Genomic DNA, 20,700 nt, shown 5'->3' with positions numbered 1-20,700 from the left:
AAAAGGGCAAACGCCGAGAAGGAAGGGAAAAAAAGAATTGAGGAGGAAAAAAAAAACAAAAAAAAAAAAAACAAGAAACAGCAAGAAGAAACACAAAAAGGAATTACAGAAGAAAAAATAAACCAAGAGACAAGTACAGCGGAGAGAAGCGAACCCGCACATATGGAGTTCACAGTAGTGTCAAATAAGAGGCAAAAACAAAATACACCTGATTCCTCTCCCCAAACAAAAAAGAAGACAAACACACAGACACAAGAACAAAAAAATCGCCCATTGCCACCGTCCCCATACAAAGTTTATTGCAAAGGAATTTACGAAGCCAAGAAACGAACCTGCAAAGAAAAAGTTGAAAAGAATAGAGAAAGTTGCTGCGGTTGACTGTTGTTGTTGGCCAGCCCAGGGCTTTTCAAACTTTTTGACTTGCCGACCCCTTTATATTTCAGGCTTTACCTTAGGGACCCCTCTCATAAACGCTTATGAAATTCATACATAAATATTTGCTTAAAATAACATTTTTACATTTATTGATTTAACAGTATTTAACAAATAGGTTTATTGTCAATTAAAAGATTCTGATAAAAAAACATATATAAAATCAAATTGCCCATAAAAAGTATTTGCTGTCCACGGACGCCCCTGTGGTCCGGGGACCACAGTTTGAAAACCCCTGGTCCAGCACACTTTTGTCCATTGTCAGAAGCTTTTGAGCTTGATGATTTACGTGGAACACGCTAATTGCCCACTCCCGGCACGGGGAGGTAGTGACGAAAAATAACGATGCGGGGACTCTGTCGAGGCCCCGCGATTGGCATGAGTACACTTCAAATCCGTTAACGAAGATTGACCGGAGGGCAAGTCTGGTGCCAGCAGCCGCGGTAATTTCCAGCTCTGGTAGCGTATATTAAAATTGTTGCGTTTGAAAAGCTCGTGGTCGGAATTCAGGTCTCGAAAACGTGCCCCAGCACGTTCGGGGCGTTCGCACTCCCCGACCCTATTCGCCGGTGCTTGCGCGATCGGGCCGCGGAGCTCTGTGCGCATCACCGCTCCGTGGGCTGCTTCCCCCCCACCCACCGTCCGGTTCGCTTTTCCGGCGTCGCCGTCGCTGCTGTCAGTTTGCGGGGAAACAAACGAGGCAGGCGTCGTCATGCGCACGCGTTGCGGTAGCGCGTCCACCTCCCGGTCGTTTCGGCCCGCACGTTTCCTCCGAGGGTGCTCTTCACCGAGTGTCCGAGGCGGCCGGTACGTTCACTGTGAAAAAATTAGAGTGCTCAGAGCGAGCCCCGCCGGCTTGCATACGAAAAGCATGGAATGATGGAAAATGGCCTCGTCCGTGCGTCATCCGTCGCATCTGGGACGAGTACAGCTCTCGGCTGGATCTGTAATAAAGATGATACCGCCAACTGGACTCTCGAAGGAAGGTGGGGCTTGTTTCCTGTGTACGGTAGCAGTGTTGAAAGAGTGCATATGGAGTACAAGAATGGAAGGTTTTGTGACAGGGTCCTATCTATCCGACCCCGGTTTGCTGACTTACTTCAGATATCATCTGAAAAGCAAGATGGGGCTGGAAAAGAGGACCCTGTCAGCTAGAGCATATGAGCAAAGATGGAAGGAAGTGATGAAAAAGGTGGGTGCTAGGTGCCCAAATTAACCATCGAAGAAATAAAAAGTGATCTGCTTGGCCATATAGGGCTGCTCGGCTGGAGAATGTAATTCCTGTATTATTTTAAAAATAAGAGCGAAAGACAAATCTGTTTCAAGTTCTCGATTTTATTACAAGTTCTCATTTATTTTTAATTATCAAATTGTACATAATAGTCAAAATCAAATTGTAAATAAGCATGATCTCATTCATTTTGTGCAATTGTTTGTCCTGTGCTGTTCTCATCTACGTTCGATCCGTAGTAATCATAATAAAGGGATCTTTTTTAAAACGGGGGCCACATTTTTCATTAATGAAACACTTTGAAACTTGGAACACTGGTAGAATGTGTCATATAAAACATCTTTTTCTCTTAGTCTTCTTAAAAAAAAAAGAAATCCCTAAGTTATTCCATGTTAAAGTTGTCGTATTTCTGTAATTTCAACCAATCACTGACGTCCATTCAGCCGATATACATTAAGTGCCAACTACATAAACAAACGATTCTGAAACAATTAACCCTAACCCTAACCCTAGGGTGAGGGTTAGGATTAGGGTTAAAGCAAATTTAAAATGAAAAAAGCAAATAAAACGAAGGTATGGAGATTAAATACGCTTTACATCGCTTAATCAGCCAAAGGAGTAAATATAAACAACTGAATACTTGTCAGTGATTGGTTGAAATTATCAAAATAAGACAATTTTTTACATGAAATAAATTCGAACACAAAAATATTTTTCTGTTCTATAACACAAAATAGATAAGTATACGAAGTTTGAAAGTCTTTCGGTACCAAAAACACTACGTAAAACATTAACGAAAAATGTGGCCCCCGTTTTAAAATAGATTATAATAAAGATTGGTTGGCATTAAGAAGGGCATCCAGCCATAGAAACCATACCATTTCAAACTGGAACCTGGTGCAGCTCTTTGGCTTGCCAGTTCCAGTCAAACCGTCTAACCCATACCAGCAGGGAAAGTGGACGTTAATTGATGACTATGATGATGATGATTAGTTATATCGAATTCTCTCTTTATGAATACGTTTGTGTGTAGTTAAGTGTCCGCTTTGAGTGAATGACTCACCACAGATATCACAGTGATATGGTTTCTCTCCTGTGTGAATGCGTTTGTGTCCAGTTAAGTTAGGTTTTTGGGAAAATGATTTACCACAGATGTCACAATGATACGGTTTCTCTCCTGTATGAGTTCGTTTGTGAGTAGTTAAGGGACCCTTTTGGTGGAAGGACTTCCCACAGATATCACAGTGATATGGCTTCTCTCCTGTGTGAATACGCCTGTGAGTAGTCAAGGGACCTTTTTGGTGGAATGATTTGCCACAAATATCACAGTGATATGGTTTCTCTCCTGTATGAATACGTTTATGAGTAATCAAGTGGTTGTTTAGAGAGAACGAAACACCACAGATATCACAGTGATATGGTTTCTCTCCTGTATGAATGCGTTTGTGTTTAGTCAAATGGTCCTTCAGAGAGAAGGATCTCCCACAGACATCACACTGATAGGTCTTCATTCCTGTATGAATGTGTCTGTGTTTTATTAATGTACTTCCATCTGAGAATGATTTACCACAGACATTACAATGATACGGTCTCTCACCTGTATGAATACGCTTGTGTACAGTTAAGTTGCTAGTTCCAGAGAATGATTTACCACAAATACTACAAAGGGATGGCTTCTCACCTGTATGAGTGTGTATGTGTCTTGTTAAGTCGGCATTTAGAGAAAACGATTTACCACAGATGTCACAGTGATACGGCCGCTCTCCCGTATGAACACGCCTGTGTATATTCAATTTACTTACCTGTGAGAACGATTTACCACAGATATTGCACCTATGTGGCTTCTCACCTGTATGAACGAGTTTATGAGTGACTAAAGTGTTCGGCTGTGAGAACGACTTTGCGCAGATATCACACTGATGTGGCTTCTCTCCCGTATGAATGCGTTTGTGAGTTGTCAAATGATAATTCTGGGAGAACGATTTACCGCAGATGTTGCAGCAAAAAGGCTTCTCTCCGGTATGAATACGTTTGTGAATAGATAAGGGGCTTTTTTGAGAGAATGATTTACCACAGACATCACAGTGATATGGCTTCTCTCCAGTGTGAATGCGTTTGTGAATAGCTAAGCTACTTGCCTGAGAGAATAACTTACCACAGACATCACAGTGATATGGCTTCTCTCTTGTATAAATACATTTGTGAATGCTAACTTTATTTTCATGAAGAAATCTTTTACAAATATCACAGTAATATGATGCTTTCCTTTCTATATCCTTTGGCATCTCATCGGAAAAATCAATCTCATTTGACTGTGTTTTACACGCAAACTCATTCTCATGCAAAACATACTCCATGTTTGCTCTCTCATCACAATATACAGACATTTTTCTTCTTTTTGTTTACATATATTAAATCCTTAACATTTTCTTCTGTTATATCTCCACCAACTGCAATCTTAATCAGGATTTCAAAAATGCTGCAAATTCCTTTGTAATGTTACAGTACGAGTCAGAAGAGGAAATTTGACCCTCTTGCAAGTTACTCGGAGACCCTGTCAGTGCAGGTGCTACTTAAAAAGGCATCCAGTCCACACTGTAAAGCGATTGGTGTTTGGAAGGACATCCAGCTGTAAAAACCATTCCCAAACTGACCTCGCCCATGCTTGGGCCACGTAAAAATTACTAAGTCCACTCTGCTGGGTGGTCAGTGTTAGGAAGGGCATCCAGCTGTAAAAATCCTACCAAAACAGTCACAGAAGTCTGGTGTAGGCTTCTGCCTGGTCAGCTCTGGTCAAACTGTCCCACCCATGCCAGCATGGAAAGCAGATGTTAAATGATGATGATGATGATGATGATATTCCAGACAGTGAAGTAGAGAAGCTTTATTAATTAGTCTCAGTCAAAACAAATATTTCACAGCAATTCTACCAAATTTTAGATAAAATGGTTGATAAATCCAAAGTCAAAATATCCTTCAACGCCATGCCATCTGGTATTCTGAAATAACAAAGAAATTGTATATACTTGAGAGGAATACTTAAAAAGTTATACATACATGCACACACACACACACACACACACACACACACAAGTAGCTTTCAATCATTTCACTCATTCAAAAGCCTGGATTTTACAAATATTTGAGGGGGTGCTGAAAAGTTCCTGGTTTTTTGGTAAAAGAAAATAGAGGCGTGGGGGGGGGGGGTCGGTTAATTATGATTTTATTCAAAATAATCCTCTCTCAGATTCACACACATTGCAGCGGACCCCTTCAGTTTTTCTAAGGTCTATAAAAGAACTTAAAGGGTTGGGCCCTCCAACCAGGCTTTTTTGCAATGCCCTTAAGGCCAGCTGCTCTGGTAATGATCACGTTCAGACGGTGCTGTTAGTGCTCCACTGGCACAGGTGCCAGTCATCGAATATGGTTCAATTACGATTTCGATTTATATATATATATATATATAATACAAATACAAGGGGTTAGGGACGGAATTCCCACCCTGACACCCTAGTGAAAATCGTGCGAGTGTTAATCTGAAAATTTACAAGAATTTTGTTTATTTCTCTTCGGTTTTACATTTCAAACCAGACCCACACTCATCGTATTTCTGTCCCAATTCCTTTTTCTATTCCCCCCACCCCCGCTTTTTTTTATCTAGAAAATGTGGGGTTTTGATCCGATCGGCATCATGCGTAAATATGAATGGAAGAGAAGAAGGAAATAGGGTGATCTTTCGGTACAATACCTAGAAACAAACGCATGTTGGAGTCTGATTTTGACGTTTCTAGGTATTGTACCGTAAGATCGGCCAAATAAAGACACCACAGAACGAATCACGTTTAAAAAGACACATACTAAACTAGAGAAAAGAAATAGGTTGCTAATAATTAAAATACCTTGAGAAGGGTAAATACGAAAGATGTTAAGAGCAGTTTGATCGGGAAACAAACAATTGAGATGAAATACAGCGAATGAATGGATACGTGGACACAGGAAGTAATGGATCGCAGTGAATGAATGGGACGTGACGGAAGGATGACGGAGGGGATGTACATGGGAGTTACTTCCCTTGTGGATGAAGTGTGTGGAAATGGTAAGGCCTGTGAGTCGGACGGAGAAGGAATTTGAGATTGCACTGGCTCCTAGGGTTTCTGGAAAATCCCGGACAGTGTGTGTGGGGGGGTCCTCGATTATCCCTAGAGGAGTTCCTGTGTTAGGAGGGCCACATCTCTATCATCTCTCTCCCCACCCACAATTCAAGAAGACTGAACCCAGGTGCGCGCTAGCGAGTCGTGACTAGTCGATCCTACGACTACCTAGCGCGACTGAGCGTCATGTGCAAAACATGTACGAGGGCTTTTTTTTCTAAACAAAGTAAATAATTTTTTTTAAACGAAGTAAATAAATTATACACTGTCTGTTTTTGGTAAAGAATCCATTAAAAAGTCTGTCTTTCAAAATCTACTGTTGTTCAATGGTATCAGTACAAGTAATTATCTTCTGCGTAACCCCAATTAAATTGGTGGACTTGGGGCACATCGTAGAAACAGATGAATCTATGATGTGCAAATAGAACGGAGGATGGGATAGAGAGGATTAAATTAGGGTTTTTAGTCTTTAGACCGTTCTTCTGAAACTGTTCTACCACTTATTGATAAATTTATTAAACCAGGGACGACTATATATTCTGATCGTTGGAGTGCATCGTACAATGGGATTACTGCAATAGATGCGACACCAAAAATACATCCTGGAAGAAAGTGAAACGACGTTTTATGAGTAAGGTGGGGAAGATTCAACAACAACAAAAAAACTATTTATTTTGATTACATGTGTTGCGCATACTTGCATTCGCGCTAGATGGTCGTTGTAGGATCGACTAGTCACGACTAGAGTGTGCGAGTGTGCGCACCTGGGTCCACTCTTCTTGAATAGTAGCTAAACATATATCCATCTATCGGGGGGGAATCTACTGTAGGCGACCTTTCGATACGAGTCCTAAATATCGGTTTTTTCCGTACAAAGTGTGTTCGGTGCGTGAAATTTAGTATCTAATATGAAAGAAAATCTGAAAAAGATATTAACGGAATGGTCACAACTGGAACGCTCTTCGCCGTAGACGAAGAGGATCAGATAAGTAAAAGCGAAAAGACTACCACGTTGTCTCCATTATTAATAATTGAAAATATAATAAAGCAGGGCCTTGTATATATATATACATAATAACATGGCGTATTCAGCAGCTGTCTCTGTGGCGCAATCGGTTAGCGCGTTCGGCTGTTAACCGAAAGGTTGGTGGTTCGAGCCCACCCAGGGACGAGCTTAATTTTTTTTCCCCACGTTATTTTATGTTTTTTTTTTTTGTTACAGTCATTGGATTGCGGTCATACAGGAGCACCCCATGTTTTTTTTTTCCCGGGAATATGTCAACTGAGTGCATCGAGCCTGGCACTTAATTCTGATAGTTTCCCTTTTTGCCGAATCGCTCCGAAACGTTGCCATATCGGCCCCTCCCCCTCCTTTCTTGCACTACCAACAGCAACAACAAGAAGTTGGAAGAAAATTAAGATCTACGTGTGTGTGTGAGTGTATATAAATATTGGATTTTACTATTTTACTTCTTTCAGTCTTTTTTTTTTTTGACTGGCCATGCTGGAGCACCGCCTTTAGTCGAGCAAATCGACCCCAGGACTTATTCTTGGTAAGAAAACAATTTTATTTAATTTATATCAACTCCACTATCGATTATTCGCGGAACTTCGTTCATCCGAATGATCTAGAAAACGTAAACCCAACGAATTGAAGGGCTGCGGGGTCACGCCAAAAAGAAAGTTCGTCGTCAGTGTGGGACGAGTCGAAATTTATTTCACTCCTATCTTACAGAATTTATTTGGCCCAATTAGACTGTTGGCAACAAGAACTTCAGTCAAATTTTACCAGCAATTGGTGAACAATATATGCCTTATAATTTTTATTTGGTGATAAACTTTCTGGTACTATTCAAGAAGAGTGGTCTCGGTGCGCCCCATCCTTCGTTGTATTTGCGCTTGCACATCATAGATTCATCTATTTCTACGATGTGCCCAAAATCCATCAATTTGGTAGGGGTTTCGCAAAAGATAATTACTTGTAATGTCCCATCCTGTACTGATACCATTGAACAACCAGTAGATTTTAAAAGACAGATTTTTTAATGGACTCTTTACCAAAAACAGACAGTGTATAATTTATTTACTTTGTTTTAAAAAAAGTATTTACTTTGTTTAGAAGAAACTCTCATAGGCGTAGGAGTGGCTGTGGTAAGTAGCTTGCTTACTAACCACATGGTTCCGGGTTCAGTCCCACTGCGTGGCACCTTGGCCAAGTGTATTCTGCTATAGCCTCGGGCCGACCAAAGCTTTGTGAGTGGATTTGGTAGACGGAAACTGAAAGAAGCCCGTCGTATATATTTATATATATATATATATATATATATGTATGTGTTTGTGTGTCTGTGTCGCCCCAACATCGCTTGACGACCGATGCTGGTGTGCCGATTTTAAATATTAACACTAATATGTGTGAGTGTGGTACTTCATTCACTGCGGTCCTTTTACTTCCGACTTACTTCTCTGTAACCATTTTACTTCCGGAATACCGCTCACCTGTCACATCGGCTGATTGCAAGGTATTTTAATTACTCTTCAACTTATTTCTGTTTTATTTTCCGACGGGGTTCGCCGATCTTTCGATGCTAGTCCACCACAACTTCCGATCGTTGCGCGCACGCATACTGATTACATGATCGTATAGTGTGTTGATGTGTTTAAAGTTTCAGTTCGGATGGCACCTTACTCACTCGCACCTTGGCCACACGTTTGCCGCAGTACGAAGGCAAGAGCACCCATTCCTCTGTCCTTATTGCTTCTGTGGAGTGCTTTATTGCTTCCTCCTCCGTTGTGAAGCGCACCTCCACAGTGGCGTATCTCCTCCCTATACTGATTACATGATCGTATAGTGTGTTTATGTGTTTAAAGTTTGAGAACCGTATGCATCTGAGGGGGAGAAGGTTTGAGTTTCTATTTAATGTTGTCTTTAAAAACAAACACACTATACGATCATGTAATCAGTATGCGTGCGCGCAACGGCCGGAAGTTGTGGTGGACTAGTATCGAAAGATCGCCCCCAGGACTTATTCTTTGTAAGCCTAGTACTTATTCTATCGGTTACTTTTGCCGAAACGCTAAGTTACGGGGAAAGTAAACACACCAGCATCGGTTGTCAAGTGATGTTGGGGGGACAAACACAAGCACTAGCATGGGAGCCAGACAGCTGCTCTGGCAATGAACACTCTCGGACAGTGCTGTTAGTGCTCCACTGGCGCAGGTGCCAGTCATCGAGTATGGTTCAATTACGATTCCGATTTCACTTGCCCCAACAGGTCTTCGCAAGCAGAGTTTAGTGTTGCTGCTTCGGTGGCCTCATAGTTAGAGGTGTTTAGAAGTAGTAACTTGGCACAGAGGTGGAGGTTTCAAATCTGTGCCAGGTATTATAGGGGTCTTATTTAACATGTTCATTTTTTTCCCTAGAGATTAAAAAAAGAGAAAAATTTTCGTAAAACCACTTCGCCCCGGCCCTGGGTGATATTGAACCCCGTCCACAATGTTATTGGTTTCTACATATGCCTTTACCCACAAGACCACCGAGACACCAACAAAAATGTAGTTAAAAAATGACATATTTAAACGCCAATTCTCTTTGAGCATGTAAAGGACAAACTTGGCTGGGGCAAAATGAGTAAGAACAAGATAAGGCATCTTTGCCTTTTGAATTCTCCAGAAAACTCGCTAATACACATCAGTATCCATCCCTAGACATGAGAAATGTAAAGAAATGAATTAAAATATCTCGGCCAAATGAAAGAGGCTCAGAGAAAATTGGCGGCGGTGCACCAGCGCGGCCGCAGCTTTAAACTGAAACTTGAGTAAATAAGACGAAAAACTCCATAAAATATTCTCTATAGTTTCTTCCTGATTTGCTGGAACGTATGCACCCATATTGTCAATACACTTTTGCCATTTCAGCGGTACCTGGCAACCTTGAGTCAATAAAATCTTCCAAGGCCTGTTTTACACCATTGTAGCAATTAATTTTTTTTTTTTTTTATCAAAAAGGTGTTCTACAATTTATTATTCAAAAAGATGTAGTTCTACAATTTTCTTTTCAAAAAGGTGTCGTTCTATAAATTTTTTTTTATTGAATTCTGGGAAAAGTTAGGTTTATAAATCCTAATTAAAACGTCCGTAATTGCCGCCAGTAAGATGGAACAGTGGTGTTAGTCGTGGAAGGGGCTACGGGGCGCGAGCAGTAGTCGGGGTTCAAATCCCGCTGCTGGAACTCGCGCCCCCCTTCCCCTTTCACTTCTTTCATCGCCGGACCATTGACCCTGGCGGGTTTTTACTTCGCGTTATCATTTTTCCTCCTACTCCAGTCCCCCTCCTACTCCTAACCCTCCTAAATACTCCTAATCCTCTAAGACGAAATTAATTAATTAAATAAATAATAATAAATAAATAAACAAAAAAAATACATTTCGTACGAAATACCTGCGGCTAAAGAAATGCAGCTAGCTTTACTGATTGAGTGTTTACGAATCGATTGATACATGTAAAGCCATTCCAGAATCGACCATCTTTGAATGAAGTAACGTGGACGTGACGGCGCCGATGAAGAATTACTGATTATGGCCGCAATAAGGTAGGCAGAGAATAGAATTCCTTACATTTTTGTACCGAAGGTAGAGAATATGCGGCACATCAACCGTTTTCGGCCGAAACCTAAACGCGAAAACGGCTGAGGTGCCGATTGTTTACCTTCGCCATTGTCTTTTATGCTTTACTTGTTTCCACGTACGAGCATTGCGACCATCGCCTCTTAATGCGCTTTACACGAACAAATTGACACAAGAGTCTTAATTTTGGGTTTAATGTGAACACTCGGCCATATATACGTATGTATATTGGCAAATATTGGGTTGTCCGCAAAGTTCGTGCCGATTTTAAAGGAAACGGAAAGGTCATTACAATTTTAATCAACCGAGAGTGAATCTCCATCTTTCCTTTAACTTGAAAATATCCTCTTGCCAGAATTGAGCTGGTTTCATGGCAAATAAGTCGAAAATTAAGCTACTATAAATCGGCACGAACTTTCCGGACAACTTTCTCTTCAATCGCTGCATTTGTCCAATGTTAAAAATCCTGTTGATGTTTTATATTGTGTTTGTGTAATCAATTGTTGGAGTTACTGGGCTTTATGTTTGGTTGGGGATTCTAGACTGATTAGTGTAATTGTGGTGTGGGCATTTGTGTATCACCCTTTTGTATCATCTGGAGTCAGTGAGGGGCTACTGGCATCGACCACGTTCCAATGGTGCTCTTTACATGCCCCCCTAAAGAACAAAAGGACTGCAGCTGGAAGTGCTCAGGTGTCACTGGGGCAGGCATTGACGATTCAGCGCTTAGGAATGCTTCTGTAGGAGAAAATGGAGACCTTATTAAATATGCAGTGACCCCGAAATTTATGTCCTCTTAATGTAGTGTTAGAGGGGAGAATAATTTGGTTAGGGGATATATTGGGAGCACTATTGATTTTAAAAGGAGATATAGGTTCCACATGAGCTCATTTTCGAATGCCAAGTACTCCAATTCTACTGCATTGGCATATTATATTCATGATTTGAAGAGGAGGAATACGAGCTATACTATTGAATGGTTAGGCCTATCCAAAGCCCCACACACACGTTAATGCTAATGTAGATTATGCTTAAGGGAATCGTACTTGATTGGACAAACACCTTATGTGCTCCCTTTTTGTAATAGGTTTTTCTCAACATTCTTGAGTAGTTATAAAATTAAAATCAGATGCTTCAGAGGCCCACCTGAGCTGTGATCTTGAATTGAATCTGTAGCAAATTTTCTTTTATCTAAATTTAATTATTGACCTTTGAAATGGACAAGTCTTCACTTGAATCCACTGAATTCTTCTTTTGTCTGTTTATGCAATTGAACAATAACCAGAACTGTGAAGCCTTTCTAAGTTTTCTCCTGGATTCGGCATTCACAATGTGAAGCAATTGTAGGGATGAGCTTGGATGGACTCTGTTCTTGTTTCCTTACACTTTATTTTTATGTATTATTTTAGTTCCATTGCCTTAAATTTTTAGTGGTGTATATTATTCATTCCATGTATTTTTCTTTGTTCGACTTGTGTTACCCTTTTAGCTTTTATTCGTGCATATGTGTATACTGTTAGCTTTTACCATTTGGGGCCCTGTTGCTTTGACCAGAGGACACCTCCTCAGCTACATTTTGGTGTAAATAGTTTGAGGTTTAGTTCAGTAGAAAAAGGGTTTTTTTTTGGTAAATCAAATTTATATTAATGGGATGTAGGTAGATATGCTTTTATAATTACTGTTGTAGTGAATAATTATTGATAGATGTAGATTAGCAACAGTCAGTGCTACTATCACCAACTGAAAATCTAGTTTACTTTGGGTGAGCCTAGTAACTGATGGTTTTGGGGGTCTTGTTGTTTGTCACTCTTGCTGAGTCCTTGACAGTATACAACTAAGCTATTACTGTACATATATATTCATTCATTATGGCACATGCTAAAAGAAACAGGCGTCTGTGAAGTGCAGGCTCCACTCCAGTACCCGGTGCATCGACCTTGGGATAGGCTAAGGTCCGGAATACAAGCCAAATGATTAAAGCAATAATAATACACTAAGGTTTTCTTGAAGCATTGACAGGTGTGGTTATGTGATAGAGAAGTTTGCTTCCCAACCACACGGTTCTGGTTTCAGTCCCACTGCAGATATATGTGTGTCTGTGTTGGTGTTTACATCCTCATGAAAGACACAACATAGGTGGCAGGCCGTTCTGGTAAGAAAGCTTAGCAAGAGCCTATGTATACATTTTAATTAAAATATATTTCGTTTTCGCCAGATTAGATTTGTTTCATTAAATTACCAAACATTTTCCTATCCTGCCCCAACCCCAACATAGAATATTTTCTTCCTTGTTTTTTCAATCAATAAAATCCACGTGTATCTCTCAGTTTCAAAGTTGTCGCAGTGTTTCTGTCATGTGCTGTGAAAAAGGGGTAAGTGATACGAGGGATCATACAGCACTGCTTCATACAACCTATGGGCCTGCAGATGACATGGAAAGGTAGGCACACTCTTATATATATATATACACACACACACATATGCAGTCACTACTAGATTCATAATATATACAAACATACACAATGTTTAAGTGTCGTTACTACATAATATATACATACACACATTACTCGAATCATAAATATATACACATACATTACTCGATTCATATATACACACATTACTTGATTGGTTAAAAGTGCTTATATGCTAAATTTACTTTTTAAATTTCAGAATTAATTAAAAAGGGTTTTTATTTTTTTTTTTGTAAATCCAATCTATATTAATGGGATGTAAGTAATTTTAACTTGTGTATATCTGATATGCTTTAGATCTAGATTAGCAACAGTCAGTGCTACTATCACCAACTGAAAATCTAGGTTACTTTAGGTGAGCCTAGTAACTGATGGTTTTGGGGGTCTTGTTGTTTGTCACTCTTGCTGAGTCCTTGACAGTATACAACTAAGCTATTACTGTACATATATATTCATTTATTATGTCACATGCTAAAAGAAACGGGCCTCTGTGAAGTGCAGGCTCATTGCTAGTTCCACTCCAGTACCCGGTGTTGTATGATGTGGGGCATCGACCTTGGTATAGGCTAAGGTACGGAATACAAGCCAAATGATTAAAGCAATAATAATACACTAAGGTTTTCTTGAAGCATTGACAGGTGTGGTTATGTGATAGAGAAGTTTGCTTCCCAACCACATGGTTCTGGTTTCAGTCCCACTGCAGATATATGTGCGTCTGTGTTGGTGTTTACATCCTCATGAAAGACACAACATAGGTGGCAGGCCGTTCTGGTAAGAAAGCTTAGCAAGAGCCTATGTATACATTTTAATTAAAATATATTTCGTTTTTGCCAGATTAGATTTGCTTCACTAAATTACCAAATTTCTCCTCAAAGGTTAAATCCACATTTTCCTATCCTGCCCCAACCCCAACATAGAATACTTTCTTCCTTGTTTTTTCAATCAATAAAATCCACGTGTATCTCTCAGTTTCAAAGTTGTCGCAGTGTTTCTGTCATGTGCTGTGAAAAAGGGGTAAGTGATACGAGGGATCATAGAGCACTGCTTCATACAACCTATGGGCCTGCAGATGACATGGAAAGGTAGGCACACTCTTATATATATATATATACACACACACACATATGCAGTTACTCGATTCATAATATATACACACATTACTTGATTCATAATATATACACATACATTACTGGATTCATAATATATACACATACATTACTAGATTCATAATATATACACATACATTACTCGATTCATAATATATACACACATACATTACTAGATTCATATATACACACACATTACTTGATTCACAATATATAGACATACATTACTAGATTCAGATATACACACATTACTCGATTCATGATATATACACATACATTACTCGATTCATAATATATACACACATACATTACTAGATTCATATATACACACACATTACTTGATTCACAATATATAGACATACATTACTAGATTCAGATATACACACATTACTAGATTCATATATACACACATTACTTGATTCATAATATATATACACACAAGCACATACAGACATTACTTGATTCGTAATATATAGACATATACATTACTTGATTCATAATATATACACACAAATAGGGAAAGAGGGCGGCTTATAAATGCCAAAACTTACCCTGGCGAAGAATGTACCCCACAACATAGATTAGTAGTTAGCGACTTTGGAATCAAGGCAAAATGGGTGCCCAGAATTAGACAGGCTTGGAGGAGAAGGGTGTGGAAGCTTAAAGACCCTGCAAACGGACAGAGACTTAGAGACAAGTTACTTGAAGCATTCAACGAAATAGAAGGGGATATAGCATCATACAACGTGGAAGACAATTGGAGATTTCTGCGGGACAACCTGTTGAAAGCCACCGACCAGATTTGTGGGTGGTGTAAGGTCCCCTCCCGACCCAGAGTAACGTGGTGGTGGAACAAGGAGGTAGACAGGGCTATTAGACAAAAGAAACAGGCTTGGAAGGACTGGAAGAACGGTGGTAGCAGGGAATTGTACCAATGTGCCAGAAGGGAGGCTAGGCGACAGGTTTATTTAGCCAGAGGGGAAGCAGATAAGGAAAGATTTGCCAATGTTCTGCGCCGTGAGGACCAAAGACTCGAGGTATTTCGTGTTGCAAGACAGTGTAGGAGAGAGAATAGTGATGTTGTAGGAGAGAAATGTGTTCGCATGGATGATGGTACGCTTGCATTAAATGAGGATGCAAAGAAAGAGGTCTGGAGATGCCACTACGATAGATTGCTTAATAAAGAGAATGAATGGGAGAAAGAGAGCCTGCCGTATGTCGACCCAATAGAGGGACCAGCCATCCGAGTTGATAGTACCAGGGTAGATAAAGCAATTAAGAGTATGAAGACCGGGAAAGCCCCCGGCCCATCAGGAATCACTGCAGAGATGCTCAAAATATCTGGCAGTGTTGGCTATAGCCTAGTCACCCGTATTACGAACCAGGTGATACACGAAGGAGTCATACCCAATGACTGGTGTAGCAGCATCATAGTCAACTGCTACAAAGGTAAAGGTGACGCTTTAGATACAAATAATTACAGAGGCATCAAGCTGTTAGATCAGGTTATGAAAGTTACAGAGAGGGTCATAGCCCAACTAATTAGGGAGCGAATCAATTTAAATGAGATGCAGTTTGGGTTCGTGCCAGGTAAAAGCACTACTGATGCCTTATTTCTAGTGAGACAGTTGCAGGAGAAATACCTAGCTAAGGATAAACCTCTGTACCTGGCTTTCGTTGACATGGAGAAAGCCTTTGACAGGGTCCCCCGATCCCTTATCTGGTGGTCAATGAGGAAACTTGGGATAGAAGAATGGTTAGTGAGAGCTGTGCGAGCCATGTACAGAGATGCTGCCAGTAAGGTGAGGGTTGGAAATGAGTACAGCAATGAATTCCGGGTAGAGGTAGGGGTCCACCAAGGTTCCGTCCTCAGCCCCCTCTTATTTATCATAGTCCTCCAGGCAATCACAGAGGAGTTCAAGACAGGTTGCCCCTGGGAGCTCCTCTATGCTGATGACCTTGCCCTAATTGCGGAGTCACTATCAGAACTAGAGGAGAAGTTTCAGGTGTGGAAGCAAGGTCTAGAACTGAAGGGCCTTAGAGTCAACCTAGCTAAAACCAAAATCCTAATAAGTAGGAAGGTAGATAAAACACAAACCCCTTCAGGCAGATGGCCCTGCTCAGTATGTAGAAAAGGAGTAGGTAGTAACTCTACCCGGTGCAAGCTATGGACACATAAGAGGTGCAGCAACATCAAAGGCAGGTTAACTAGCAAGTTAGTTTTTGTTTGTGGCAGATGTTCAGGTGCAATAAAGACTGTAAACAAACAGGAAACAACTTCTATCTCATTCCAGGGTGAAAAACTAGAGGTAGTCGATAGCTTCCGCTATCTGGGCGACCAAGTTAGTAGTGGGGGTGGGTGCGCTGAAAGTGTAGCTGCTAGAATAAGAATAGCCTGGGCAAAGTTTAGAGAGCTCTTACCCCTGCTGGCGACAAAGGGACTCTCACTCAGAGTAAAAGGCAGACTGTATGACGCATGCGTACGAACAGCCATGCTACATGGCAGTAAAAAATGGGCTGTAACTGCTGAGGACATACGTAAGCTCGCAAGGAATGAAGCCAGTATGCTCCGTTCGATGTGTAATGTCAATGTGAATACCCGTCAGAGTGTAAGTATCTTGAGAGAAAAGCTGAACATTAGAAGCATCAGTTGTGGCGTGCAAGAGAGACGATTGCGCTGGTATGGACATGTGGTGAGAATGGAGGAGGATAGCTGCGTGAAAAAGTGCCACACCCTAACAGTTGAGGGAACCCGTGGAAGAGGTAGGCCCAGGAAGACCTGGGCTGAGGTGGTGAGGCAAGACCTTCGTACATTGGGCCTCACCGAGGTGATGACTACTGACCGAGACCTTTGGAAATGTGCTGTGCGTGAGAAGACCCGGCAAGCCAAGTAAGATCGTTGCCAGTGCCCCTGGACTGGTTCTTGTGCGGGTGGCACATGAGATGCACCATCTTGAGCGTGGCCGTTGCCAGTACCGCCTGACTGGCTCCCGTAGGATTTTCGAGCGAGATCGTTGCCAGTGCCCCTGGACTGGCTTGTGCGGGTGGCACATAAAAGACACCATTTCGAGCGGGTGACACGTAAAGGCACCCACCACACTCTCTGAGTGGTTGGCGTTAGGAAGGGCATCCAGCTGTAGAAACTCTGCCAAATTAGACTGGAGCCTGGTGTTGCCATCCGGTTTCACCAGTCCTCAGTCAAATCGTCCAACCCATGCTAGCATGGAAAGCGGACGTTAAACGATGATACATTACTTGATTCATATATACACACATTACTTGATTCATATATACACACATTACTCGATTCATGATATATACACATACATTACTCGATCCATAATATATACACATACATTACACGATTCATATATATACACAGACATTACTTGATTCGTAATATACTCGTTTCATATATACACACAAGCACCTACATACATTACTCGACTGTTCCTTCGAAACGCGGAGTAGACGGGACAACTGATGAAGGGAAATTTATATGTCGTCTCTCTGTTTTCTTTCGTTGTTCAATAAAAAAGTTTGTTTCTTTGTTGTGATGTCCTGTACCCATGTATGGATAGGTGCATATATTATTATATGATGGAACGCCATGCATCTTTCTCCAAGTAAGTTTTATCATAATAATTACTTTCCTGTCTATCTCTCTTGTTCTTTGGTTTCTATACATTTATGTATGATAGTTTAGTGTCTACAATGTTTAAGTACGATAATTTAGTGTCTCCTCCTCAGCTACATTTTGGTGTAAATAGTTTGAGGTTTAGTTCAGTAGAAAAAGTCACATCAAAATAGGGAAGGCCTAAAGATGGGTGGTAAGGCAGGTGTTCATTTTCAATTATCATAAATTTTAAAATAAAGTATTCTTTTCTTAAGCTTAAATGATAGAAAAATTTAATTAATTAAATAAATAAACAAAAAATAATAAATAAACAAAAAAAAAACATTTCGTACGAAATACCTGCGGCTAAAGAAATGCAGCTAGCTTTACTGATTGAGTGTTTACGAATCGATTGATACATGTAAAGCCATTCCAGAATCGACCATCTTTGAATGAAGTAACGTGGACGTGACGGCGCCGATGAAGAATTACTGATTATGGCCGCAATAAGGTAGGCAGAGAATAGAATTCCTTACATTTTTGTACCGAAGGTAGAGAATATGCGGCACATCAACCGTTTTCGGCCGAAACCTAAACGCGAAAACGGCTGAGGTGCCGATTGTTTACCTTCGCCATTGTCTTTTATGCTTTACTTGTTTCCACGTACGAGCATTGCGACCATCGCCTCTTAATGCGCTTTACACGAACAAATTGACACAAGAGTCTTAATTTTGGGTTTAATGTGAACACTCGGCCATATATACGTATGTATATTGGCAAATATTGGGTTGTCCGCAAAGTTCGTGCCGATTTTAAAGGAAACGGAAAGGTCATTACAATTTTAATCAACCGAGAGTGAATCTCCATCTTTCCTTTAACTTGAAAATATCCTCTTGCCAGAATTGAGCTGGTTTCATGGCAAATAAGTCGAAAATTAAGCTACTATAAATCGGCACGAACTTTCCGGACAACTTTCTCTTCAATCGCTGCATTTGTCCAATGTTAAAAATCCTGTTGATGTTTTATATTGTGTTTGTGTAATCAATTGTTGGAGTTACTGGGCTTTATGTTTGGTTGGGGATTCTAGACTGATTAGTGTAATTGTGGTGTGGGCATTTGTGTATCACCCTTTTGTATCATCTGGAGTCAGTGAGGGGCTACTGGCATCGACCACGTTCCAATGGTGCTCTTTACATGCCCCCCTAAAGAACAAAAGGACTGCAGCTGGAAGTGCTCAGGTGTCACTGGGGCAGGCATTGACGATTCAGCGCTTAGGAATGCTTCTGTAGGAGAAAATGGAGACCTTATTAAATATGCAGTGACCCCGAAATTTATGTCCTCTTAATGTAGTGTTAGAGGGGAGAATAATTTGGTTAGGGGATATATTGGGAGCACTATTGATTTTAAAAGGAGATATAGGTTCCACATGAGCTCATTTTCGAATGCCAAGTACTCCAATTCTACTGCATTGGCATATTATATTCATGATTTGAAGAGGAGGAATACGAGCTATACTATTGAATGGTTAGGCCTATCCAAAGCCCCACACACACGTTAATGCTAATGTAGATTATGCTTAAGGGAATCGTACTTGATTGGACAAACACCTTATGTGCTCCCTTTTTGTAATAGGTTTTTCTCAACATTCTTGAGTAGTTATAATATTAAAATCAGATGCTTCAGAGGCCCACCTGAGCTGTGATCTTGAATTGAATCTGTAGCAAATTCTCTTTTATCTAAATTTAATTATTGACCTTTGAAATGGACAAGTCTTCACTTGAATCCACTGAATTCTTCTTTTGTCTGTTTATGCAATTGAACAATAACCAGAACTGTGAAGCCTTTCTAAGTTTTCTCCTGGATTCGGCATTCACAATGTGAAGCAATTGTAGGGATGAGCTTGGATGGACTCTGTTCTTGTTTCCTTACACTTTATTTTTATGTATTATTTTAGTTCCATTGCCCTAAATTTTTAGTGGTGTATATTATTCATTCCATGTATTTTTCTTTGTTCGACTTGTGTTACCCTTTTAGCTTTTATTCGTGCATATGTGTATACTGTTAGCTTTTACCATTTGGGGCCCTGTTGCTTTGACCAGAGGACACCTCCTCAGCTACATTTTGGTGTAAATAGTTTGAGGTTTAGTTCAGTAGAAAAAGCAGTTTTTTTTGGTAAATCAAATTTATATTAATGGGATGTAGGTAGATATGCTTTTACAATTACTGTTGTAGTGAATAATTATTGATAGATGTAGATTAGCAACAGTCAGTGCTACTATCACCAACTGAAAATCTAGTTTACTTTAGGTGAGCCTAGTAACTGATGGTTTTGGGGGTCTTGTTGTTTGTCACTCTTGCTGAGTCCTTGACAGTATACAACTAAGCTATTACCGTACATGCTAAAAGAAACAGGCGTCTGTGAAGTGCAGGCTCCACTCCAGTACCCGGTGCATCGACCTTGGGATAGGCTAAGGTACGGAATACAAGCCAAATGATTAAAGCAATAATAATACACTAAGGTTTACTTGAAGCATTGACAGGTGTGGTTATGTGATAGAGAAGTTTGCTTCCCAACCACATGGTTCTGGTTTCAGTCCCACTGCAGATATATGTGCGTCTGTGTTGGTGTTTACATCCTCATGAAAGACACAACATAGGTGGCAGGCCGTTCTGGTAAGAAAGCTTAGCAAGAGCCTATGTATACATTTTAATTAAAATATATTTCGTTTTTGCCAGATTAGATTTGTTTCATTAAATTACCAAATTTCTCGTCAAAGGTTAAATCCACATTTTCCTATCCTGCCCCAACCCCAACATAGAATATTTTCTTCCTTGTTTTTTCAATCAATAAAATCCACGTGTATCTCTCATGTGCTGTGAAAAAGGGGTAAGTGATACGAGGGATCATACAGCACTGCTTCATACAACCTATGGGCCTGCAGATGACATGGAAAGGTAGGCACACTCTTATTTATATACATATATACACACACACATATGCAGTCACTACTAGATTCATAATATATACAAACATACACACACAATGTTTAAGTGTCGTTACTACATATTTA

At 40.3% G+C, this 20,700-nt stretch overlaps 1 protein-coding gene and 1 non-coding gene across 2 annotated transcripts; one reads left to right on the top strand and one right to left on the bottom strand.

The window, feature by feature from the left end:
- Positions 1 to 1,747: 1,747 nt before the first annotated feature.
- Positions 1,748 to 5,797, bottom strand: LOC106877774 (uncharacterized). Its single transcript, XM_014926782.3, has 2 exons — positions 5,563 to 5,797; positions 1,748 to 4,662 (listed from the first exon to the last, which is right to left on the bottom strand). Exon 2 carries the CDS (start codon positions 4,048 to 4,050, stop codon positions 2,653 to 2,655), a length of 1,398 nt encoding a protein of 465 aa, XP_014782268.1. The 5' UTR covers positions 4,051 to 4,662; positions 5,563 to 5,797; the 3' UTR covers positions 1,748 to 2,652.
- A 1,114-nt stretch (positions 5,798 to 6,911) lies between these two features.
- Positions 6,912 to 6,985, top strand: Trnan-guu (transfer RNA asparagine (anticodon GUU)). The gene has a single exon. It is a non-coding gene; the product is annotated as a tRNA-Asn (tRNA).
- Positions 6,986 to 20,700: the final 13,715 nt, after the last annotated feature.

Source organism: Octopus bimaculoides, chromosome 30, assembly GCF_046866305.1.
Source record: "Octopus bimaculoides isolate indiv1 chromosome 30, ASM4686630v1, whole genome shotgun sequence".
NCBI lineage: Eukaryota > Metazoa > Mollusca > Cephalopoda > Octopoda > Octopodidae > Octopus > Octopus bimaculoides.
This window is presented reverse-complemented; position numbering and strand designations above follow the sequence as displayed.

Excerpts from the sequence above, each read along its gene's own strand:
- LOC106877774 (XM_014926782.3), bottom strand. The coding sequence starts at position 4,050 with ATGTCTGTATATTGTGATGAGAGAGCAAACATGGAGTATGTTTTGCAT.